The sequence below is a fragment of the Clytia hemisphaerica genome, unplaced genomic scaffold (assembly GCF_902728285.1).
Source record: "Clytia hemisphaerica strain Z4C2 unplaced genomic scaffold, Clytia hemisphaerica genome assembly, whole genome shotgun sequence".
NCBI lineage: Eukaryota > Metazoa > Cnidaria > Hydrozoa > Leptothecata > Clytiidae > Clytia > Clytia hemisphaerica.
The window spans coordinates 268,509-292,139 of NW_027104439.1; the positions used below are offsets into that span (position 1 = coordinate 268,509).

The 23,631-nt window shown below is 35.7% G+C and overlaps 1 protein-coding gene across 2 annotated transcripts; it reads right to left on the reverse strand.

Moving 5' to 3' along the window:
* Window positions 1-25: 25 nt before the first annotated feature.
* LOC136820810 (triple functional domain protein-like) lies at window positions 26-23,165 on the reverse strand. 2 transcript variants are annotated; one of them, XM_067077045.1, is made up of 12 exons: window positions 23,083-23,165; window positions 6,842-7,159; window positions 5,911-6,431; window positions 5,303-5,406; window positions 5,063-5,132; window positions 4,503-4,595; window positions 3,583-3,729; window positions 2,620-2,730; window positions 2,024-2,173; window positions 1,552-1,732; window positions 1,014-1,077; window positions 26-789 (listed from the first exon to the last, which is right to left on the reverse strand). In XM_067077045.1, exons 1-12 carry the CDS (start codon window positions 23,093-23,095, stop codon window positions 432-434), a joined length of 2,130 nt encoding a protein of 709 aa, XP_066933146.1. In that variant the 5' UTR covers window positions 23,096-23,165; the 3' UTR covers window positions 26-431. The 2 variants fall into 2 exon arrangements, with proteins under 2 accessions (XP_066933146.1, XP_066933145.1); XM_067077044.1 differs by lacking the exon at window positions 23,083-23,165 and adding an exon at window positions 10,763-11,118.
* Window positions 23,166-23,631: the final 466 nt, after the last annotated feature.

Consider the following 23,631-nt stretch of genomic DNA (forward strand, 5'->3'; position numbering starts at 1 on the left):
ACAAGATGAATGTGTATTTTTTTATTATAACGTATTTAAATTTTTCAACCCATCAAGATTGTAATTTTCCTATTTACATTTTTATACTTTAATATTTTTTATAGAATAATAAATTTTAACAACACGATATAAGTAAGATTTTGTTAAAAATATTCCGAGTACCGTTCCCAGTCCAAAGCTCAAAACTATCAGAACAATTAGCTAATCTGATAACTTTGAAACATTTCATAGATTAAAAGTTCCCGGTCAACCATAAAGTTCTTGTTACATGACTTTCCTGATTTAGTTATACACAAACGTCGTTCAATGTTCGACAAAGATCTGAGCAAGCTAAATCGTACATATGAAAGATTAAAACAAGTCAAAACGTTGAGATAACTCATCTAAAAATCTGAAGTACTCAATTATAGCCAACCATAACCCCCTGGAAATCAAGCATCTAATTGATTAAAACTAACATGAGTGATTGATTGAACGAGTGCTGCTTTAGGGCGAGCGTCTTTGATATACGGTGGCCGAGTGTAGTCAATTTGTGAATAAAACCTTGGTCGGCAAGTCGGCTTTAAATCCCACTCGTCAACTAAGGAGGAAATCGGGACGATACTTTGCGATCGTTGTTTGAAATGCGAAGGGTCGCCTTCCGACGCCATTATTAACTCGTTCAGAATATATCTTTCAATGTTATTTTTCAGTCTCTCAGACATTTCCCCGATTCGTGGATGTCCTTGTAAAGCTTGACGTAACGTTTCGCCGACGACCAAATCGTTAACGTATTTACCACGCGATGTCCTACGATAGAAGGAAAATAAAACTTCCTTTTAAATCATCAAAAATCTGTATACTACCCCATGATCGTATTACCGAGAACGAGTTACCAAATATGCTCCAATCTATAGCCAGAAACTATTGTGGTTTTTTAACTAAATTCCAAGAAATGTTTCTCGGGCAAATTCACGTGCAATCGAAAGGAATGGAAACCATAGTTACAAACTCTATGTTTGAAAGGACCTCACCTCCTGTAGACGCCTTCACGTTTCTTGTGGCCATCAATTCGATCCAGTGATGTGTGTTGACTCGCTGTTAAATATAAGATGCAAGATTATCATTTTTTAACCCTTACCCCCAAAAGCTTCAGGGATGGGTTACTTCAGTTTCAAAGGACTGAATGATGTCAAAGTTTGCGGTTCATTGGCACGCAAATACAGACAACGGCGCTATTCTCTAACCCGAACCTAATCATCTAGCCATGTAATAGGTATTATGGAAATTAACCAATCGAGAGAAGAGATGATTGATAAGGAGTGTTTCAGTGAGTTCAAATCTAATCTTTCTATGATTTTCCCGTCAAAAAGAAAAGATTATTTCGGATCTCTTTTTAATTGGAAGAAATCAGATTTCCACGTTCGAGTTCGAACAATCGAGAATAAACTCAAATATACAATTAACGCTCGCTATTTCGATTTGCAAGGAGCATTGGATTTTCATCGAATAATGGAGCGTATCGAATTAAAGAGTATGGACGTTATATGGACGATGTCTTGACGTCTGTACCTCGATTCATGATGATCATCTGGAGTGCGATGACGTCTTTCAAGACCTGTATCCATTCATCTTTCGTTTGTTTGTTGTCAGCTTTGCATTGGTAGATATTTGTGCTGTTGAACTTACGAAAGAATATCGCAAACGAATATGGCTCGTTCTGTATTGTCTCTGTTATCCCCATCAAGCTGGTCTGTAAAATACACGAACAGTTCTAGACTAGCATACTCTTTCATTTCTTTTCTGTATTTTCATTTAGAGAGTGGTAGTGGTGCAATAGCTACCAGCTTCAAATTTAATCATACGAAAATTGGTTGTCCTTTAGACTGTCTCAAAATTTAATGACAGCAATAAACATTGAAAGATACGGCAGCATTAGTTATGAACTTACTCGATCTATTACTAATTTCTGTTTTCGAAGACATTCTATCCAGACTAAATATAATTCCGATACAATTGTTTTCCTCACTTCAAATAGACTCACCTGACCAGAGCCGACATATTTATAAACAGCTAGTTGTCCTTTCCGTGGCACGATATCACAAAACATGACCATACTGTCGAATATGAAGACACGCATTTCTCTCGGTTTACATTTATTGTCTTTGGGTGCTGGGTCAACTTCGATCACTTCCTGGAAGTAGAAATTGTAAAACATGGTAGGCCATGCAGACTCAAAAACGCTTCAGCTTAGCAGATGTTTTGTGGTGTCACTGTGGGTTTATTTAACTTAACTCGATCCAAAAATTATAACTCTTTTTAAAAACAGATTTCCATCTTAAATAATTTGTATGATAAAGTAAAAATCACTAAGTAAGAATGATAATTGAGGCTGATTCGAGCCTCTATAACAAAACAAAACAGAGGGATACTAACAGTCCAGCCCTGGATGGTTTTTTCCATATTCGAATTGTCCAGGAGGGAAGTCCGATCTCCAAAATCGCGAAGGTGTTGGGAGTTGCCCATACGACTAATTTACCTACATAGTCTTTCTAAGTTCACCCTTGTATACAATTCGAAATATGCTCAGAGATTACACTTTATGGTTCTTCACCAGTTGGGTAAAAACAACGAACCTACCTGGAAAAGCAGATCTTCAGATTGTAGAAATCCTTCGTATCCTTTGATCAGCTCGACATGCATTGCATCATTAGCGAGTTTTGGCACACGGTCCATCACTTCTATCGCGTCCTGTGAGAAAGAAAATAGTTTAAATGATAAAGTGACTGTTCACTTTCATCGCGATAGGGAAATATCGACAGATTTTTTCGGTTGTTTTTAATAGTTTACATAGATGTTCTCCTTATATCTAACCTGCAGGAGTGGCTGCTCTTGAGAAAGAGCAATTAAGAAAATATCGGAAACACTTGGGGACGTGTTCCTTAATGTGAATTCGCAGCCAACGAGGTCACAATTATACTAAAAGTGTGTTTCTTTAATTAATGACATCCATTTGTCCTGGTTAAGGATGGCATCGTTTAGACCAGCCTGGCATTTGTAATTGCTTACAGTATTCTTTTGAATTCTATTGTTCCGCGCAATTGTTCGGTTTGTCAAATGCCTAATGATGCCAGCGTGTTGGTATTTCGTTGGCATTTGAAATGCCATTTTGAGCAAAGGAATCCCCTTTTCTGGCATTTCAAACCAAACAAAGGAACCGAAACAAAGAGAAAAATGACATTTTTGATTTTTTAAAGTATTTGCACGTTTTTTATTCAGTTCTTTCTATAGATTGTAAAGTTTGAAAGATTTGCCATAGCCTAGCCCTACGGCAAAAAGTTTCAGTCTTAATGACTGCAGTTTTTGAGAAATTCTATGCTTTTCATTGTTTGATCTGTCAAAGTTGAACTTGAGGGAATCACTCTAAAAAGACGATTCCTTAAATGCCATGACAGAAAATACAATGGAAAAGCTATTAAAATCGAATCCCTCATGAGCAAATGCCAAATTACAAATGCCAGTTGGTCTAAACGCAGCCGATGGTGACAGATTTAAATAACGATTGAGAACTCATGCCATTCAAATTTTAACACACCAACCTACCTTTATAACGATTTTATGGGCTACAGATTTTTCTGAATATTTCTTAGCGGTGATCAACAACAATTGATATTTCATCAAACGTTGTACTGGTGTCACCAAATAATCTTTCAACAAGAATTTCACTTTTGGTAAATATTTTCGACGTAGCTGTAGAAAAATAGATAAAGATTATTTTTAATTGATACTCCAAGTTAAACCACATGAACAGCTTCTTTACTTAATGATGCTGTCCCCAGATGAGATTTCTAGCATGGGCAGGATATCTCTAGTAAAGCTGACACAGTCGTTACACTAGTGATACAGTGATGAGCCTGTGCCTATGCTATATGTCAACTGACTTTGGTTTGTCATTTTGCCTTTTTAAAGGTTTTACTATGGATGGTGACCCCTCGCTCTTTACGCACATCCCACGCAACACGCTTTGATATGAAAGGAAGTCTAAGAGAAGTGAAATTCAGCCATTTTAGCTACGTTCTGTGCAAAAAAAATAGTTAATTAAGTTACTTTCTTTTACGTTAAGATAAAGCATGGCTGTAAAGTACAACGACCCACGCAAAGCAATTCCTTTGCAAGAAAATTTAGCTTAATGAGCCGGCTATACGGAAATGACTAATTATGAAATGGTCAGAATTAACACGCTGGAGTTTTCTCTCAGAATCGGGCCAATTCCAATTAAAGCTTCCTTATGGATACATGATTTTTGTACGTACGTGTTTTTACATGAACCATTCATTGTAAACTTTATACACAGGCCAGAACTGTGTCTACAGTGCCCAGACTAGCAAGTTTGTCTCCCGTGGGAACAATCGACGCACTTACCGTTAGTTGGCAATCCCATTGCCCCTCCCCAGGTCGATCTTACAGTATTTCAGCCGCTATAAGTGCTCTGAATACTGTTATGTCACGATAATAAAACTTACCATGTCGATTTCGTCTTGATGATTATGTAATGCTTCGTCAGCATATGGTTTGCATTTGCAGTATTGTGAATATAATGTGGCTAGCTCGTCCTCCTGTCAAAAGATGAAACAATAGAAATCAAATTTTCTAAACATACACATACACCCCTGTGTCGCTTCTCGTGTTTTACCTTACCCCAAAGAAGAATAGGCTAAGAATGTGGAAAAACGTTCTGAAATTTTATCCTAATTGGAAAAAGCATCGAAATTTCACCCATTGGAAAAAAAGTCAACTATTTAAGTTGAACTGACATAACTACATTATCTGTCCTTTTAACCCAGTTCTCATTTTAGAAGCAGAGAAAAAATATCGTAGGACTTGTATGATGTAGATTTTTGCGTTTGAGTTTTGGAGTGCTTCAGTTCCTCGGTAGTTCAGTGTGAAAAGGTCCTTAAAATAATTTTCCCATACTAAGAACACTCATTCAAAACAAAAATGAAAATGAACAACACGATTACATATTAATTGTAGTCGCTATTGGAATGTTGACACGAAACAGACAAGTTAAATACAAACGTACGTATTGACAAAATGTTTCGTTCAGTAATTGTGGATCTTCTAAACAATCTTCGATCTTCTCAGAAAATATCCTACCGAGAAAGATAAATATAAAAATATCACTATTTACCAAGCCCCTAACTGGTCTCAGCGATTCGGATCTTTTGTTTCAAATATCTATAAGGCAAGCCTTAATCCCAACTCCAAAGTCAGCAGTAGAGACAGGGTCGAAATATAAATTTTGGATGTGTAAAAATCGTACCTTGAGTGAAATTTATAAATTTCTTGGATATTTCCGAATATCTTTTCGAAATCGCCATTCAAGTCTTCTGACACTTCATCTTTATCCATCAAGGGGAAGTACTCCTGAAATTTTGTATTTGTTATACATTTAATGAAATTCAGCTTCAATAAATCTACGGTTGCATCTCTCTACTTTGTGACTAAGACATTTCTTCGAATTAGACAAAGTTTTGAATTATAGAGATGCGTTTTACACTACTTCCCAACTAAGAGGACAAATGATAATGATTTTGTTCGAAGATATCCTAGTAAGAGTGAAAAGACTGTACAATTGACACTCGTTGATTCGATTTTCAAGGGGGGATTGGATATCTATCGAATAATGGAGCATATCGATTAGTACTGTAGTTAAAAATTATCAGATCTTAGAGAGAATCTTTGGTGTTTTCACCAGTGCACTTTTGACTGATGAGTAAAATGAATAAATCTTTCCTCAGTAAAAACCTTAAGCCGCAAAAAAGATATCGAACGAAAAAAGGTAACCGATTATCAACGTCATTCAGACCCTGGTAAACCCGTACCCAATCTCCCGTATTGTGATTGTTAAAAGCTATATAAACTCCTTACGTTAATAATGAACGCGAGGTCGTCTACGTAATTCTTCTCCGTATCCGCCATCTCCGTCAAAACCAAATCTCTTCGCATCAGCGCCTCTTTCTCCGAAACGCTATATTTTCGATTCGACTTTGCTGAAACGTTAACTACCTCACTGTCCGAAAACTGACGATTCTCAGCGTCCGGATAGAAATTGAAATCCACATAAGTGTCTAGTAAGTTTTTATATAAATCCCCAGAGCCTCTCGAAGCAGCATACTGTTTATATATCTCTTTAAGCTCCTCCATTTTCATACGTTTTAGCCGTATCACAGATGGGCGTTGCTTATATGACGCCATATCAACCGCCCCGTTAGCTATGACACCGCCACGCCGTTGACACGTGGGCCCGTTGGCGGTGGTCGTAGAGTAAGTGTTCATGTGTTTCGTTTCATCGCTATCCGTACTGTAATATCCTTCTTCGCTTGAAACGAGTGAGCCGTTTGAATAACGACCTTCTTTACAAAGAGTTGGAGAATGTTCTTGTTGGGTTTCTATGTCAAATAAAAAGAGATAAGAAAGGGGTTAAAATGATGCTTACTTTATCGATGTTTCTAACTATTCCCCTTTAGTCGCCAAAATTGTTCAAGCAGCTTGGAACTAGGTTTGGTTAATGTGGCCGTCCCTGGTAGTACCCTCCCTTTTAACCTGTAGACCAACCAACTACTACTATTTCTGACTCCAAATATTCAGCCACACATTCCTAATTCTTGTATAAAGTTCAGTCGAGTCTCTATATCTTGAACATGTACTGGTGAATTAAATATTGTTCGAGAGTGGGAAATTCAAGTTATAGTGACTTGTTAAATCTGAAGGGACCAGAAAACTCTATCTATGGAGACTTACAAAAAAGGACTGATGTTAGTACTGTTGTTTTATAAGCAAAAAAATAAAATATCTTTACCATTCCTTCCACTCGTCAAATAATGTTTGGCGAAGTCGTCCTCAGTTGTCACTTCATTATTTATGGAATCCATGTTCTCGATAGCTTTCTTTAATTGCCAATCGTGTCTTTTCGTCATCAAATGGATATCCAGTGTGGCTTTACTTTGGAAGATTTTTAAACAATATGTGCACTCATGGTCTTGTGGTTGTGACGCCATGTTGGTTACAGGATTATATGATTTTTGCAATTTCCTTTTGTTGGCTTTCTGAAGATGGTCGCTGTTGAGGATGTTGTTGTTCTGATCTTCGATGACACTTTCGGGCCGTTCAGGAATCGCTACAAAGAAAGGAGAAATTGTGTTTGAATAATCCACGGCCCTACTGTACTTTTAAGAGGAATATATCTTACCAAAAGAAGCAACTTTGTAATGCTTAGTACTGAAAACATATCACGTCTGCATTGGTCAGACTTGACGCTGCCAAGATTAGGAGCAGTACCATAAGTGCGATTCCCACTATATCCCTTGAAAACAGTTCTTCAAGAACTTGAAGACGAATTTCGTTTTCAAATTCGAAAATGGTATGATCACCGCCCATAACCTAACAAAAACTGATGATTGACCAAAGACAAAACTGAGTTTGCCAATGCCTTAGATATCCAGCATTACTCTCGGGTGCCTAATAAATGGTACATGTACGTTTAATAATTTTGACAAAGATTTTCCTCAATTTCAAGTCCCTACTTGTGTTTCTGAGGCTAAATACCTATCTTTGACTATGGAGGTTTTATCTATTCATCAAATGAAAGCAGAATACCCTTTATTTACCCCCTAAACTAACCTGAAAAGACCCTTCAATCAGATTTTTATGCCTTCACGCGGTCGAATTGTATCATGGTTACCACATGTTTAACCCTATATGTTTATTCGTTACTGTAATTTTATTAGGAATTCGAGAGTATACCACTACAATTTGTTTTTAGAAACAACCTTTGAAGATAGGAATTTAGTTGGGAAAGTATAATTACAAGGTCTCAAAAGAAGGTTGTCTACTGCTCATTCCGACATTTTAAATTTTCCGGGGGTTTTGTTGTTTGGAATTGATTAGGTAACAGTAAGGTAGGGTCAGGGTTGCTAGTAACGGCTTGTCACTGTGCCGGGTGCATACTCGGCGCCTTGGGCCCCGCAGGGTTGCTAGTAACGGCTCGAATTTCAGTCAGGTTAATAGTCGATGTCGGAATGAGCAATAGACAACCTTCTTTTGAGACCTTGTAATTATCGTCTCCCAATTTAGTTTCACAAGATCTAAACTTCCTTCAAAGTTTATCGTGTCTCACCTTTCATTTGTAGACCTATCATTTTATCTGTATATCTTATCTTTGATTGTCAAAAATGTTTCACTCGTCGCCTATTTTCAAGGTGAAAAAGTGAAGAGAGATTTCATAAGACAAACGTGGGATATGGAAGTGCAGGTCAACCACACTTTTCTTCTTTCTGACTTTCATCCTTCTCAAAAAATAAAGGAAACAGGTCTGATTGGCAAAAAAAGATAGAAATTTTCGGGTCCCTTTTGTTGAATAGACAGGGATAGAGACAAAGGGATTTATAAAAAGGAAAATAAAATATGATAATTGAGAAAACAACCATGAAAGATTCATGATCAAATTTGTGTAGGGCGATATTTCTTGCCTAGATATTTGGTTCAAAAAGGGTAAATACTTTCCCAGTCAACGCCTCATTTGCTTGTATTCCCTCACCGTATGATAGAAAATTTTTAAATTTCAAATTCGTAAAAGCCGGATAGACATTTCCATTTTTTATAATTTTCTATTTTTTTCAAACAGAATGACTGCTTGTCAAAAAGCCTTCTTTCTTTTAGTCTTATTGCCGATTTTCGAAAAATCTTTTTTCAAAACCACGACTCTACGTCTTTCTAGGGTTTTTGAGACCCTTGGAGTTTGTAAACAAATGCCCTCCTATACAGGTAAAAGATGTCAATCATTTAATTGAAACCCCTGTATCCAGTTCCATGTTTCCCCATGCTTAAGGAGCCGTTTTTAAATATGTCGACATGTCGATATAGATCTACCTGGTTGACATTTACTGTATTTACGGCTAACATTCACTCAACATTCAAAGGCGCCAAAATCTCAAAGAATACCGATTGTGCCACTTTGAAATGAGTTAAAACCAAGCTGGCACATAATTTGGAAGGGTTTTGTTGAACGTTTTTATTAGCAGCCAGCTTGGTTTATATCTCAAAATATTCGGTAATTTGGAAATGTTTACATTTGAATATAAGCGAACTTTTGATTAGTTAGCCGTAAGAATGATAAATATCAATCAAGTAAACATACTCTAACGGAACGTCACGTAAATACGGTAGGTCGTGCAATATTTGGACGATAGCATCACCTCAAAAAATCTATAATGTGTATGGAGAAGAAAATTAACAAGTCATTCATAAAATTCAATTATCACGGCACTGATAAAACCATTGACTACTGTTCAAAAATTCAAAGGAGGTCCTTTTTTAACTCACGCCATTTATTCTTACTGTTTAAGTCGCCATAATCCATTTTTCAACTCTGTTTTTAGAAATTGGATTTCGAAAAATTATCGTTCCAAAATGCAAACCATATATAGCTTTTTAGCACTTGGATTATGATTCAAAGCTAAACTCTGTTTCCTACCACTAAATTTCAATGTTAAAAATCTACCCGGGGGTAGAATCACTCTTGTAATCATAATCCGTTAATTTGCCTCAGAGCAGATAAACTATAAATCTTTATCCTGTGTTATGAGTAGAGTATTTGTTTTATAAGATCTTTAAAAAAAATAAATTTAAGACCTGATTCAAAATTGTTTAAGGTCTAAAGTAAGGCTGTTTCAAAAGAACGTTATGTAGAGCATATCTTAACTTCAAATTAGGAGATACTACAAGCGAAGGGGTGGAAGATTAGTTCCATATCCATACAACAATATATCTGAGCCCATTACTCGAACTTTCCGAACCACTTTTTTACTCGAACTTACTCGAATAAGTAAAGTTTCGACAGGCCATGGTCTCGAGTAAACAAATTACTCGAACTCCTCGCAATTTTTCAAAAATATAAGTTCGAGGAAGTTCGAGTAATTAGCCGAACTTTGGATACCTTAGTATGTTAAAAGTACGAGTAAAGTTCGAGTAAGTTTGAAAATTGAAAATCTGCCAATTCTAATTCAACCATGGCGTACCATCTCATAAAATAGGAAAATTTGAGCTTCCCGAACATTTTTTCAATGGAACTAATCGAACTCCTCGAACTAATCGAACTAATCGAACTTCTCACAAATTTTTGAAAATTTCCACAAGTTCGAGTAAGTTCAGATAGTTCAAAATTTGAGTTTGGCTAAAATCACATAGTACTGACCGATGGCTCGTTCGATTTGACTGAAATTCGTTCCTGAACGCTGGTTTGTTATCAGTGATGTTAAGCAGGTGTTTATTTAGACCGTTCAATGCGATATCGTAGGCCTGTACATAAGATTTCACTTGCATGATTTGCTTTGGCAAGTTATGTACAGGCCTATACAGTATCGCACTTTATGGTTCAATTAAACCCGTGCTTAACGTCGCTATTAGCGGGCGATGACGTCATCAATGGTGCTGAATTTTCATTTAGTGGGGAGACGGCCCCTTTCCCAAAATGTACGAGTAATTAAGTAATTAAAAGAATAACAGAAATATCCATGCATCCACAGGATGAAAAATAGAAAATTAGTTTTTCTGATTTCAAATTTCAATATGAGCATGAAGCATTGACTGAGGTTTAAGGGAACCAAAGAAAATCGTGTTAACTAAAATGGTCCTTGTATATTGTGTAAAAGGCAATCATGGAAATACGCAACCAATAACGCCCTTCAGACCGCCCGCCCAGATCGATATGACTATACATTACCTTGAAGTCCTTGAGTATCTTGCATAGTTGGTATTCCCCATATCGCCATGCTCAAATATCTCATACAAAACTGTACCACTTTCTTTTCTTTACGGGATGACTCCAAATGAGCTGTTCCGTATACATTATTACGTTTCCCGTAAGAATAACCACCGCTTGATTCAGCGGAATACGCCCTGATAAGTAACGGTCGATTTTTCTCGATCATTTTATCTGCCGCTTGTTTTTGTTGTTTGGCTTTTCGAATGTTGACTTTTGTTATGATTTTGCTTTTACTGTTGATAACCATTGTTCAAGAAAATGATTAAGTTCGAAAAAAAAACGAAAACACAACAATACCATTTAAATTTAGAGCTTTCCTTCTTCTCAAATGTCCTGGTTTGAAAACTTGACCAAGCTTCCTTCCTCGTCTATAACTCTATAATGACTTTGAACCATCTAAGGTTCACTCTCTCGTGCAAACGGTTAAAACAAATAAATCCTTTGCGTTAACAAACTTGTCACTACGATTAAATGTTGGACTCTTTAAATGCAGCATTTTAGGTATTTAGTTAAGACTTCCTCTGATATCGGCTGGACATCAATTGAAATGCTTTTTACATTAAACTTGTATGCATAGTAGTAGATAAGACCATGGGTTTTTAATTAAAAAGACCCTTATACCTGCTGATCTTACAACCTGGTATGCCTATAGAAAATGCCATCAATAAGAATATAGTTAAAAAGACTTTTAAGGCTTGTAATTCTAACCATAAAATAAGTGGAAACTTCTTCTCTAAAAAAGAAACCAACAAGCTGCAGCCTCCTAAAGCTAGCCTTGAAATACCGCACAGTAACATTCTAATACTGACTCCTAGACCTAAGATTACCTCATTTAGAAGAACTTGAATCTTCAACGAGTTAATGGTAACTAAAAGAATGACATGTCATAAAGTGTTCTTATTAAAAAATATGTTTTCCAAACAAAAGACGGTGGTATACACCTTCCACTAGAGGATACCAATAGAGAAACACTTCTCCAAAGCTTTAAAGCCAGCCTTCTTCTCTGTTCTGCTTCTCTTGCCAAATTCTTTTCTCTACATTTTTTATACAGTTAAGATTTTTCTTTTTTAGATCATAAAAAGAACTTTAATATATGAATGAAGGTAAAACAAATTCTGTGAAAAGAGAAAGAGATGGTCAGATAGTTGAACGTTCAAAGAATATCCAGAAATGAGCCAGCGTCAACTTAAAAAACAAACAGCGACAAAATAGAAACTCCAATTTTAGAAATGCTAAAGTTGTTTTTCTATAGAGCCACATATAATTAACGCAGTTCTGCCAAGATGTTACAATACCTGAAGTCCTACTGTGGCTTTGACCTCACTCATCAATTTGAAATCCCTTCCAACAGGGCTATTGTATTTTTGAAAGACATTGTTTTAAGAAATACTCAACTGGTTACTGTCACCGTTTAAAGACGTGCAGAAAGCTCTCTTCTATGAGTTATTGCTTTAAAAGCCATGGATTAAGCAACAGTAAATTATCCTTATTTTGTCGAAAACCAATTACTTAAATTTACTCAATTCGCTTTTTTTATTTCACTCCAACTACTCTTAGGTTCCAAATAAACGGGGGGGGGGTTCGAATAAACGGGGGGGTGGAAAATTTTCTAGACTTTAATAAACGGGGGGGACCTAATTGCTGGGGGGTTGGAAATTGTTCTTCTGAAACCCAAAAATAAGGTAAAAATAGGCTAAAATCAGGCTATTTAGAGCAAAATATTTAAGGGGCCTTCTCTTTGACAGCTGAAAATATTCTTAGAGATTAATAAACGGGGGGGGGGTTCCAATAAGGTCCGGGGGGTTGGAAAATTTTCGAAAAATTAACAAGCGGGGGGGGGCGTTTATTTGGAACCTAAGACTACCAGCTCTCTATCGCCAACTATAACCTGGTAACTATACTATGCGTATCTCTCCCAAGATATATCTTATCAATAATTGCATAATTTTCTCTACAAAGAAATAAATGTATATTAAGTATGGCTTAATCCACATTCCAAGATTAAAAGGATCCCTGGTGAAGCCTATAAAAACTGCTGAGTTAGACTTCCAAACACGAAACAACAACAACAAAGTTCAAATACACGTTTAAAGTACACGATATTTTTAAGTACATTTCAAATTTACTTTAACCTTTTTATAATGGTATTCTACTCACGGTTATCATTTCAACGAAAAATTGCAATCTACTTAAAACCTGATCAAAACTTGAAGGAAACATCTAAAACACCCCCTTCTCACAGACTCACTGGGACCCCTTCCCACTGGAAAATTTGGCCAAAATATCGCCCCGGTGGAAGGTTATACTCTAACTTTTGTCCCCATTGAAAATAATCAAATAAACTTATCTTCATTGCAAAATATTGTGTAATTTCTTCCATCCCCACTGTGAATTTTCTGACTTGAAAACAAAAGAATTGAAATCCCCAGCCATAAAGAATATGAGAATATAAATCCCCATCGAGTTTCAGTTCGTTATTTCTAACCCAACTGGCTGAAAAAATTCTACCGTCTCTGTGAGAAGGGGGTGTTCTAAACTGTCAATGCATAAAATTCTATTCCCAATGATAACTCTTTTCCTCTATATCCACGGCAGCTTCTGTATATTTAAACTGTGCGAATGTCTTCCAGTTACTAGCTCATGGTGTACTATACCTATCATTTTCACTTGAGAAAATTGGAGAAGATCCTCAAATGATCAACTTGTTATCACTCTAACAAACACATTACACAAAAAGTTGTAAGCATCTATACTATACATCACAATCAGTGCCGTAGGAAGCATTTTCATATTGGGGGGGGGCTGAAGTTTAGTGACACCGCGAGGGCCAACCATGGTTTGGCCCGAGGGGGGGGGGGGGGGATTTTGAAAATTTAAGCTCTAGATTGCTTGAAAATGCACTCAAAACAAAATGCTTTCAAGAAAAAACAAGAAAAACTTTGCATTTTGCAAAATAACCATTTTTAAAAAAATTATTGGGGGGGGGCATAGCCCCCCCTTGCCCCCCCCCCCCAGTTGCTACGGCACTGGTAATGCATACAAAACATACACTGATCTATTATTTTTCATCACAACACAACAAAGGTAGATTTCCCTGTCTTTGATATAACTACGAATGTCTATATTCTATACTGAATGCAAATAAAAGACTTGGAAATGATCAGCCTTGACACCAGGAAGTAAAAAATCCTCAGCCTCAAAGAAAGTTAATTGCTTTCCATATCTCTGAAAAATATGTTATTGTAGTCTTGTAAAACTTTTTAATCCAAGTTTCTTCCAACTCATTGAATGGAGAAGTTATCTTTTATTCCCTTCTCCATTCAAGAAATGAAAATGATTTTGAGTACTGATATACTAGCTATCAAACCTTTGAATATTTGTACTATTAAAGCATTAAGGAAATTAACCAAGCTATTCCAGTTCACCATTTAAGGAATATCTAATCTTGATCAATAATTACCAAAATGCACGAATGGTGTATTGTTGTTATCTTTTAAACTATCTACACGTATTATTTCCAATACGTGACTGATTGACTAGTTAGTTAACAATAAACCCTTCAGAAGAAGAAAAACAACTTCAAAAAAGCACATTATTGATGACAAATAATTATGAGATCTAGGAGAGACGTTTATCCCAAGAAAATCGGTATAAGCTACTTCTCCGTGATAGGGTTACGAACTAAGCCGAAGATGATTGATCATTTAACGTGGGAAACACGAAGAGGAGTAATCAAGGTCTTTCGTTACGTCATTCTTATGTCATCAATGCGCCCATTAATCTACCATTTCGATTTTAATAATGGCGTAGTATAAGAGGTGATCAGCCTTTGCGATTTAAATGGTGATTTTGTAGGCATTGTAGAAACTTTTCTTAATATGGAAATGTAACGCATTGTCAAAAGAATTTTCTTTGATTCATTTTAAATAAGGAAAGCTACTACGCCACACATCGACTTCAATCATATGGGGCAACCTTGAATTCTAGATTTCGAGGATTGCAAGCTTACACTTGGTGCACATCACTGGGAAAGCTGTAAAAATACGTCAACCGTTATGAATGTCAAAACAACACTGTGAAATCAGTGAGGCTCAAATATTTGATCAAGTAGAAAAAAGCCCCCCTTTTCCCATCCATTTTTTTCCTTCATTTTTCTTCATATTTTCAATTATTGTCCACAAAGAGTAAAGTGTTCACATACTTTTAGACAGATTTCAGATTCAAATGTAGTCCTAAGGATGTATTTTTTTTTGAAAAGGTACATCAATTAGCAAAGACAAAGAAGGTTACATTTTGTTTTCATGAAATGTCGTCATTGACACTGACTTGTTATCTACTACTTAGCTCATATTCCTATTTCCGTCAACTCTGGTCAAACAGATACTATGGGTAATTTTATTATTAAAAGAGATTTAGTTCGTCCTGATCTAACGCCAACTAGTTGGCAGCTCTTGTTTTCTATCAACTCTGGTCTAATTCTTTTCCAGGATTTAACTGATTATATTGTGAGTTCAATAACGGAAATAATCTTTTAGTGATTAGTGATAAACCGTAGTGCTTGTTTTTCCTTTCGAAATGATCGAATCTTGATTGAATGTCGGTTGAAAAGTATATCATGTGACATTATGAGGCGAAGAAAAAGTACTAAGTAATGAGTTGCAAAAGAAGTCGATCGGTACACATTTTTTTATAAGAACAAACTATATAAGAACATAAAGCTTTGATGGCCAATATATTAAGAAAACACCCGAATTCTTAAGGAAAAAGAACAAAAATACTCATACTTCATAAAATGATGAAAATAAGAACATGTTAAGAACATTTTAGGTTTAAAACTCAAAAAAAGATAAGAACATCTGAAGGGCTTCAAAAATTTTGGATGTTCTTCTAAAAACCATGCATGGCCCAATAGAAAGTCTGGAGTGTCGTCACTAATTCACGAGATAAACTATTGATAAGATATTCAGAATCTAAGAGAAGCTGAAGATTTTCTACTGGTTTACGAATCAACTAAAAGCTAACATACATGTTTTTTTTTTAAGAAAAACACTTTTAAGAAACATGAGGCTCAGAATGCCTAAAAACTAAGAAACATCTAAGAAACATTTAAGGCTCAAAAGGCCGATTTATTAATAAACATTGAGGCTGCTTGGGAAAACTAGTTTCTTAAAAAAAAAACGTGTACTTTTGTAACTGAATCAGGCTACAATATACATGCACTATAAATTAAACTATAATAGAATTACACGCCCAGGGTCCTCTTTAAATACTCGATGCAAAACAAAGAAACACTCAAACGAACACGATTTGACAAATCACGAGAATGATATTCGCTCCTCCTTAAATAACTTGTTATGCTCATGTTGTGTCAAAATTAACTAGATGAATATCTCCACATTACTCTGCGGGAAGACTTTAAATGGGCCTGTCTCCTTTCCCACTACTGCTGATCATTATCAAAAACTCAAAAATGCGTAAATTTTAAATTAATATGGCGCTAATGGTCTAATTGGTGGTTAATTTTCGTCATTGCTACTCTAAGAATTGCTATAGATACCCAGTGTTAAAGATAACCATCATATCAAGTCTTTGATCCTTTTTAAGAATTCACACAACAAACAGATATAGCAGAAAATTCCATCATGGATACCTTTTTTTCTATTTTATTAGGAAGGATTAAAAAATTCTAATCCTGTTATAAACTTGTAAAAAACCGCAAAGATAATTTCCAAAGTTTTTTGAAAGTATAAGAATAGTGACATAATGTTTTTTAAAACTCGGGGGACTCTTCTTTGCTGGCCTTAAATGTCTTGACACTACCCGTGACCCATATTTGTTTGCTTACAGCTAAGATGACCGTAGCATAATAGTAGAGCATTCGGCATCCACATGCGCAAAGTTGGGGGCTAACCCCCAGCCAGCTGAGTACCAAATATGCATAAAATGGGACTCCCCTCTGCTTGATGCTCATCACTTAAAGTAGGGTCAAGAAAAAATGGAGAAATTCAGGGAAAGAAGTGGTAGCCTCCCCTGCTGGTAGAAGGATAAGGAAAAAGGAGCTTTCGGGTTGCAGCGAACCTGCGGTCGCAAACTTGATTAATTACTACTGCCTATGTTATCAAGCCCTGGTCTCCCATTATCTCCCAGAAGAAAATTTAAATCAACTAAAATCTACATCTCAATCAAAACTGCAAATTATTACAAAACGAAGGTTGCAAAAACTTTTAATCTTCGCATCAAGCCATTACTTAAATTTCTGTCAACACTTTAATATTTTATCCAAAAAAACGCTGTTTTAAAGATTCCAATCGAAAAAAAAAAAGATTAAAAGAATTGAGTAATGACGTTTTCAATATCCTGTGTTTGAAGGAAATTGTTTCGTCCTTAATTAATGAGAGGTCGTTTCACAAAGTTGAGGACCTGTTTAATGGAAGGAAATATGGTTTGTTTGATTGACCATCGCATTATAATCACCTTGAAATTAAAATGTAGAGCCAAATTATGTTATGACAAATGTTCCATCATCAGATGATAATCTACACGTTTTTTTTTATAAGAACGTCAACAATTTTCGAAGCCTTCGGATGTTCTTAGTTTTTTGGATTTGAAGCCTAAAAATGTTCTTAAAATGTTCTTATTTTCAGCATTTTTTGAGCATTTTGATGTAATTTCTTAAGAAAATGCATGTTTTTAAGTCTCCAAAGCCTTAGAATATTCTTGGAATGTTCTTAAATTTTTGGGCCTCGAAGCCTTATGTTCTTATATAGTTTGTTCTTATAAAAAAAACGTGTACAGCACTCCAAATTTGTATTTCATCAATTACGTAATTAACGTAAATTTTGGTCAAAACTTGAAATTGAAATTAATTGATTAGAGTGATTAATTATATTCTGGCGACATGACGAATTTCTGAACCTGTCTCTCATATGTCCTCGGATTTGTATTACTATTTAGTTTTAGCTCAAGATGTGGATTGCTGGTGACTCCTGTTTTTTCTTCGTCTACAAAAGTGTTACGCCAAAGTCAAGTGAAAATTTCCTGTCCATTTTCTTCCCATAATCATGGTCAACTTTTTTTTTACTTGAAGTCTTTGTGATGATAAAGTGATGTCTTATGAAAAAAACTTCCTAATTTGTTTTGAGAACTAGTAGTAACGGTTTTAACGCATGAATTCGCCAGACAAATTTCCTTCATCTCTACCCGATGCTAATGTCGAAAAGATTCCAAAAAACTTAAAAGCTCTCTAAAAACAAACTCAGAAAAAAACAATACGGAAAAATCTTCTCATTAACTTTTTAGATACACTGCATATGCAAACTTTATAACAAACCAATATGTTAAGTCGTGTTGCCTGGATAGAATGTATACAGTAAAACCTCCAATTAACAGACACTCTAACAAGCGGACAACTCTAATAAGGGGAAAATTCTATTTTCCCCGGCCATTTCCTTGTCTAATCGTCAGCCGTGCAAAATTACTCGAATCTGATTGGTTTAGAGGAGTGCAATTAATCGTTAATTGCACTATTACCACTTTTTGCACTCTTCGGCGGGGGGACACTTTTGTCCCCTATTCTTTTCTCTCCCAAGTCCTGTGTCAGAGACTTTTTTTTACTATATAATAAAAAACAAAGACATTTTTTTTCTTCAATATAAAAAAGAACAAAGAAATTTTACGTTACAATAGCTTCTTTTAATTGAAAACAAAGAATCCGAATGTCAAAAATTTTCCCTTTTTCTGAAAAAACTATGATTTACTAATGATTATTTACTGACGATTACCTCGGAATCGTATGTTTTGTCGTGCAATTAACGATTAATCACTCGTAACAAAGGAGAAAATACCGTAATTTGCACTCGTCCTTCGGACTCGTGCAAATTACTATTTTCTCCTTTCTTACTCGTGATTAATCGTTAATTGCACTCCAAACCATATGATTACTAGTACAAATCCTTATAAAAAAATTTTCAACAAGTGGACACTCGATTAGCGGACAAAATTTATTGCACGAAATGGCTAAAACCTTACTTTTTCCTTTCTAATTAACGAATATCGACGGTCAAACTGGTCACAGACTTCAAAAATTAGACACAATTGATTTAACCAAACTATTTATTTCTTAAACACTTCAAAGTTTCAGTGAACAAATTGCTTATAAACTTTTGCTCCTTTTATCCAGTCGGTGAATTTGCTTATGTCCTAAAAATGATAGATAGAGGGACCTCAAGACTACTCTGATTCATAAAAAAACTAAATTGTTGCATTTGAATAATCATTCTCTTATTCTTCCACGTCCTAGAGTGTCTCCTTAAAAGCACTTTGGACCACAAATTTACATACTTAACCCCTTAATAGTACCTTATCCCAAAACTAGAGCACAGAATTAAAAAGTGTCTAAAAGGCGGACACTTCTAATTAGCGGACACTATTCCACGACGGTGTCCGCTACACGCTTTTTTTATAAGAGACACTTTATAAGAATGTCCATGAATTTTGCTACTAAAGCTAAGAATGTCATTTTTAGAGCATTTTAAATTATAAATTGCCAATTACCCCCAAGTAATAAGAATGCTGTAAGAATATTTTAGGACAATTTTCCCAAAAAAATTAAGAATATCCATGATGAAGCGGATTTACACCATTCTTATAAAAAGAAGCGTGTAATTGAAGGTTCCAATGTGCCGAGATTCTTATGACTATAGTAAACATTCTTCATTATATATTCGTTCTATAAACCATTATCAGATCTGATTTCAGTGTATGGGATTTCAGCATGGTCAGCTCAAGGTCCATGAAAACATTTGTTGTTATTGATGCTTTGCGGTCGATGTGAAAAATGAAGTGTTGAAAGTGTTAGTACGCATAATAGCACTTCCCTCAACTCCCTATCAACAAGGTTTTCATCTAAAGGTCAAAAGCCGCTCGACAATTCACAACTCTACTGTTGATCCATGCAGTTTAAGATCTTTTTCTGTAAGCCCAATTAGAATGAAAGAAAGTTTAAAAAGAAGACACCTGAAAAGGCTTGGTTCCACCAGCAACATGCAAAATTTAAGCTAAAAAATCTGCAAAAGCTTTCTTCGAGTTATTCTATAAAAGGTTATTTGATGAATATGAATGCCATCGAAGAAACGGAAAACGAACCATTATCATTTTCTTGAATTCTTTGATTTGTTTTTCGCAACTTTGATACTTTGAAGCACCTTAATATTTGAATAAGTTACTTGATGTGTGAATATCTTATCTCTTTCTTTCGCTTTTAGAAGACAAATTCATAGTATAAAACCTTGATAATTTCTCACTCCTGCTTTTAATTAATTTATCATCAATGTGGGTTCCTGGGGTTCCTGTACAAAAACGTCCGGTGGGCCCTTCTGTAGCCAGTACCTCTCCTGTTACACGTTGTTGTTTTTTAAGAAACTAGTTTTACCAAGCAGCCTCAATGTTTCTTAAGAAATCGGCCTTTTGAGCCTTAAATGTTTCTTACATGTTTCTAAACTTTGTCAAGCTTAACGAGGACGCATGTCGATAATACAATAGTCTGATAGCCTAATCTACGGTACTTTCCTATCTTCTATATTGATTTTCTGACCATCTCAAGTGTTTCTAACTGTTATGTATGTATATTTCTGGAACCTTGCCTTGATTGGAAGGTTCTTTAAAAAAGACGAACTAAAAATGTTATTTTCTCATTCTCAGCCTCAGCATGTTTCTTCAAAGAGATTTTCATAAAAAAACGTGTATGTTGCAAAATGACCTCTGCAAAGATCTGACTGGAGAATCATCTTTTGGAAAAACTGTAAAGACATTTAAAGCCATTTCATGGCCATTTTAAAGATGACTCCTACATTACACCCCTGTATCAGTGACCTGCTCTGATCCGTATAGAAATAGCCTAAAATGAACTAATTTTAAAACCCCAGTACACGTTTTTTTTATAAGAATGGTGTAAATCCATTTCATCATGGATATATCATGTTTTTTGGGAAAACCATCTTAAAATATTCTTACAGCATTCTTAGGTTAGGATCCTAATTCAGACTAGATTTAACATTTAGTACATACGTCTCAAGCATAAAGTAGCATTTTTGTGAAAGGAGTGAGCCTTACCTTGAGCCTTACTTGGGTATAATTGGTGACTTATAATTGAAAGTCCTCGCTCTAAAATGACATTCTTAGTTTGAGAAGCAAAATTCCATGATGGTGATATCTTACATTATTCTTAATTTTTTGGCCATTTTCATCATGTACATTCTTATAAAGTGCATTCTTATAAAAAAAGCGTGTAGAATAGTGAGTAAACCAGATCAAAATTTCTTGAAATTCTCTACGAATAAGATACGGTACATTTATGATAATAGCCTTTTATCGCCTAAAACGTTTACCGCCAGATGCCATGCATGGCAGATGAGTAGTACCGAACTTTAAGTACAGAACTTTTTATTTCTGTCTACAGATTCAGATGAGCTATACCAAACAGACGACGTATTTTTCCACAGACGAAATAATATTTGTAACTGTATTTTTACTTGATTTCTTTCGTGTTATCTGCTTTGCATTGCTCTTTCGAAAAAAAAGATTGAGGGTGAAGCCTCTTGAAAGATAAAACATTTTTCAAACACCAAACAAAATTAAAGAAAAATTTTCAAAAAAGTCTCTCTAAGGGGCACTTTTTCATTAAAAATTAGTCTCTCTAAGGGTCGGTTTTTGGAGGTCACGTCCGCACATACCCCTTATCCGCCAACCCTAGTATTCCCCCTCCCCGGAAGTTGGAGGTTGGATCCTCTCTTCTGCAGTTTTGAAAATGCAAATCAAAATGTAGGTCAAGCTAAGGATCCGATATTTGAACCAAAACATTCACAAATTTTTCATCAGTGGGCAAGGAATAGTTTTGCGAGGTGATGGATGTCCAAGCCAAAAATCGAAAGTCGACCCTTGTAAGAGCGAGCAAAAAATGGCGTTGTGGGACCCTTAAAAAGACTTTTCTCAAAATTTCTACCGATTTCCACTTGTTTTTTTGTCCAAATTTTTGAAAAGGCTTTGCCATGTGCTTCTACAGCACTTGAGATCATCCAATGTAATTAAGACGTCCAGACGTAATCCCATCAACTAAATTTCCTGTGTCAATCTTGACACCTATCTTGTTAAATCGAATCGACCTAATTATATGTCTGTCTTCATTAAGACACGTTTCCAAGTCAGCATTGCGAAACACTTGAGATTTGTCTGATTATAGTTCATGAACATAATCTTATTCAACTCAGAGAGGTACAAACCACAGCTATGACAGTTTTTTGAACCCTGGATAGACTGATTTACTATAAAGAGTTACTCCAGTAATAAAGTCGACTGATTTTGTCAGATTTTGAACGTCTCAGCGGCAAAATTTGTCGTACTTTTCGTCTGTTTTTAGCAATTGTAGGATTCTTTAGATTAACCCCCTCATATATGTTCATAGTGTACACATGTCTTTGTTTCGATAGGGAGAATTCCCTCAGTTTTAACATTAGGTTTAAGGCTTACAAGTTTAGGATCTAAAGATCTAAAAGCTCAAAAATGTTCCAATATGGCTGAGAATATAGCCTGGAAGCCACTTAACCCCTCCCAAATTGAAAAATCCAATGATACTAAGTGGAAGTACTGAAAATGCAATTCTCGTTCGAGCTTCAAATTCTGAAAAACGTTTGCCAATATATTTCGCCGCTGATTGTACCCTAATCAAAGAAAGCATAGATTACAGACTAGCAAACTAGTCTGTTAATTAATCATGTCAGAGGCGGGAACATGAAGGCGGCGGGTGGTTGCTAGAATAGTAGCTGCGTAGGAGAACGAGCAAAACTTGGTGAGAGTCCTTGCCGCCGACAAAATCTCTTCCTACGCTTACCTAACTCTTACGCTCACCTTTCACGCGTGATACCGTTCCAGCCCGACTGGAGTGCCAGTCTACATAGATTACCGAAGAAAGACCAGAAAGATGGAGTCGATATCTTGTTTCATTTTTTGATATGCACCATTGCAATGTCTTCCACGGACCTAACAGCTGATTGGTTGAAAGTGACGTATTGACTAATTTTACGTCACTTACAACCAATCAACTATTGGGTCCGTGATGTAATGCCAGAAGACATTGCAATGGTGCATATCATGAATATAGACATTTTTTGATAAGATAAACAGCAGTCAAAATTTTAGTTCAGACTCGAAGGTACATCGAATCAGGCTCTTATTCAATGGGGGGGGGGGGTCAAAACCAGTAATTATTTGATAATCAAACTTACCTTCCAGTACCATCTTGTTTGAATGAAGTTGGTCTTCTTTCGATTCTTTCTTTCCACTTTTTATTTTATTTCAATTATATCTTCATAGGAAAGTAGATCATTATATTATCAGTATCATAAACAAAATCACAGACTTTATGATCAATCCTTAACCCTTTTTAGGATTTCCATATTCCTGCCAACATATACATTTCGCTGATCCTGAAAACCACCCCGTTCCTTTGATTTATATACTCGAACGGTAAAAGAACCTCTCAATCTGAAATTTTAGATCTTTTTATTTCAAGAGTTATTATAGTTATAAACAAAGATATATAATGACAATTTATGTAATTTGGAGAATTTGAACTTTATAACCTTCCTTTTTCAATTCTACAGTTGGCAGGGGGGGGTGCGTACCAATTTGTCGGTGTGTCGGTATTGACCTTTTTTGCGTCGATATTTTGGTGTTCAACAAAAGATGTGTCACGGTTTCAGTGTTTGAGATGCTTTTCGGGGACGGAAAATGTTAAATTTTCAATCTATGATGCGGTAATTTTGCTTAAAACG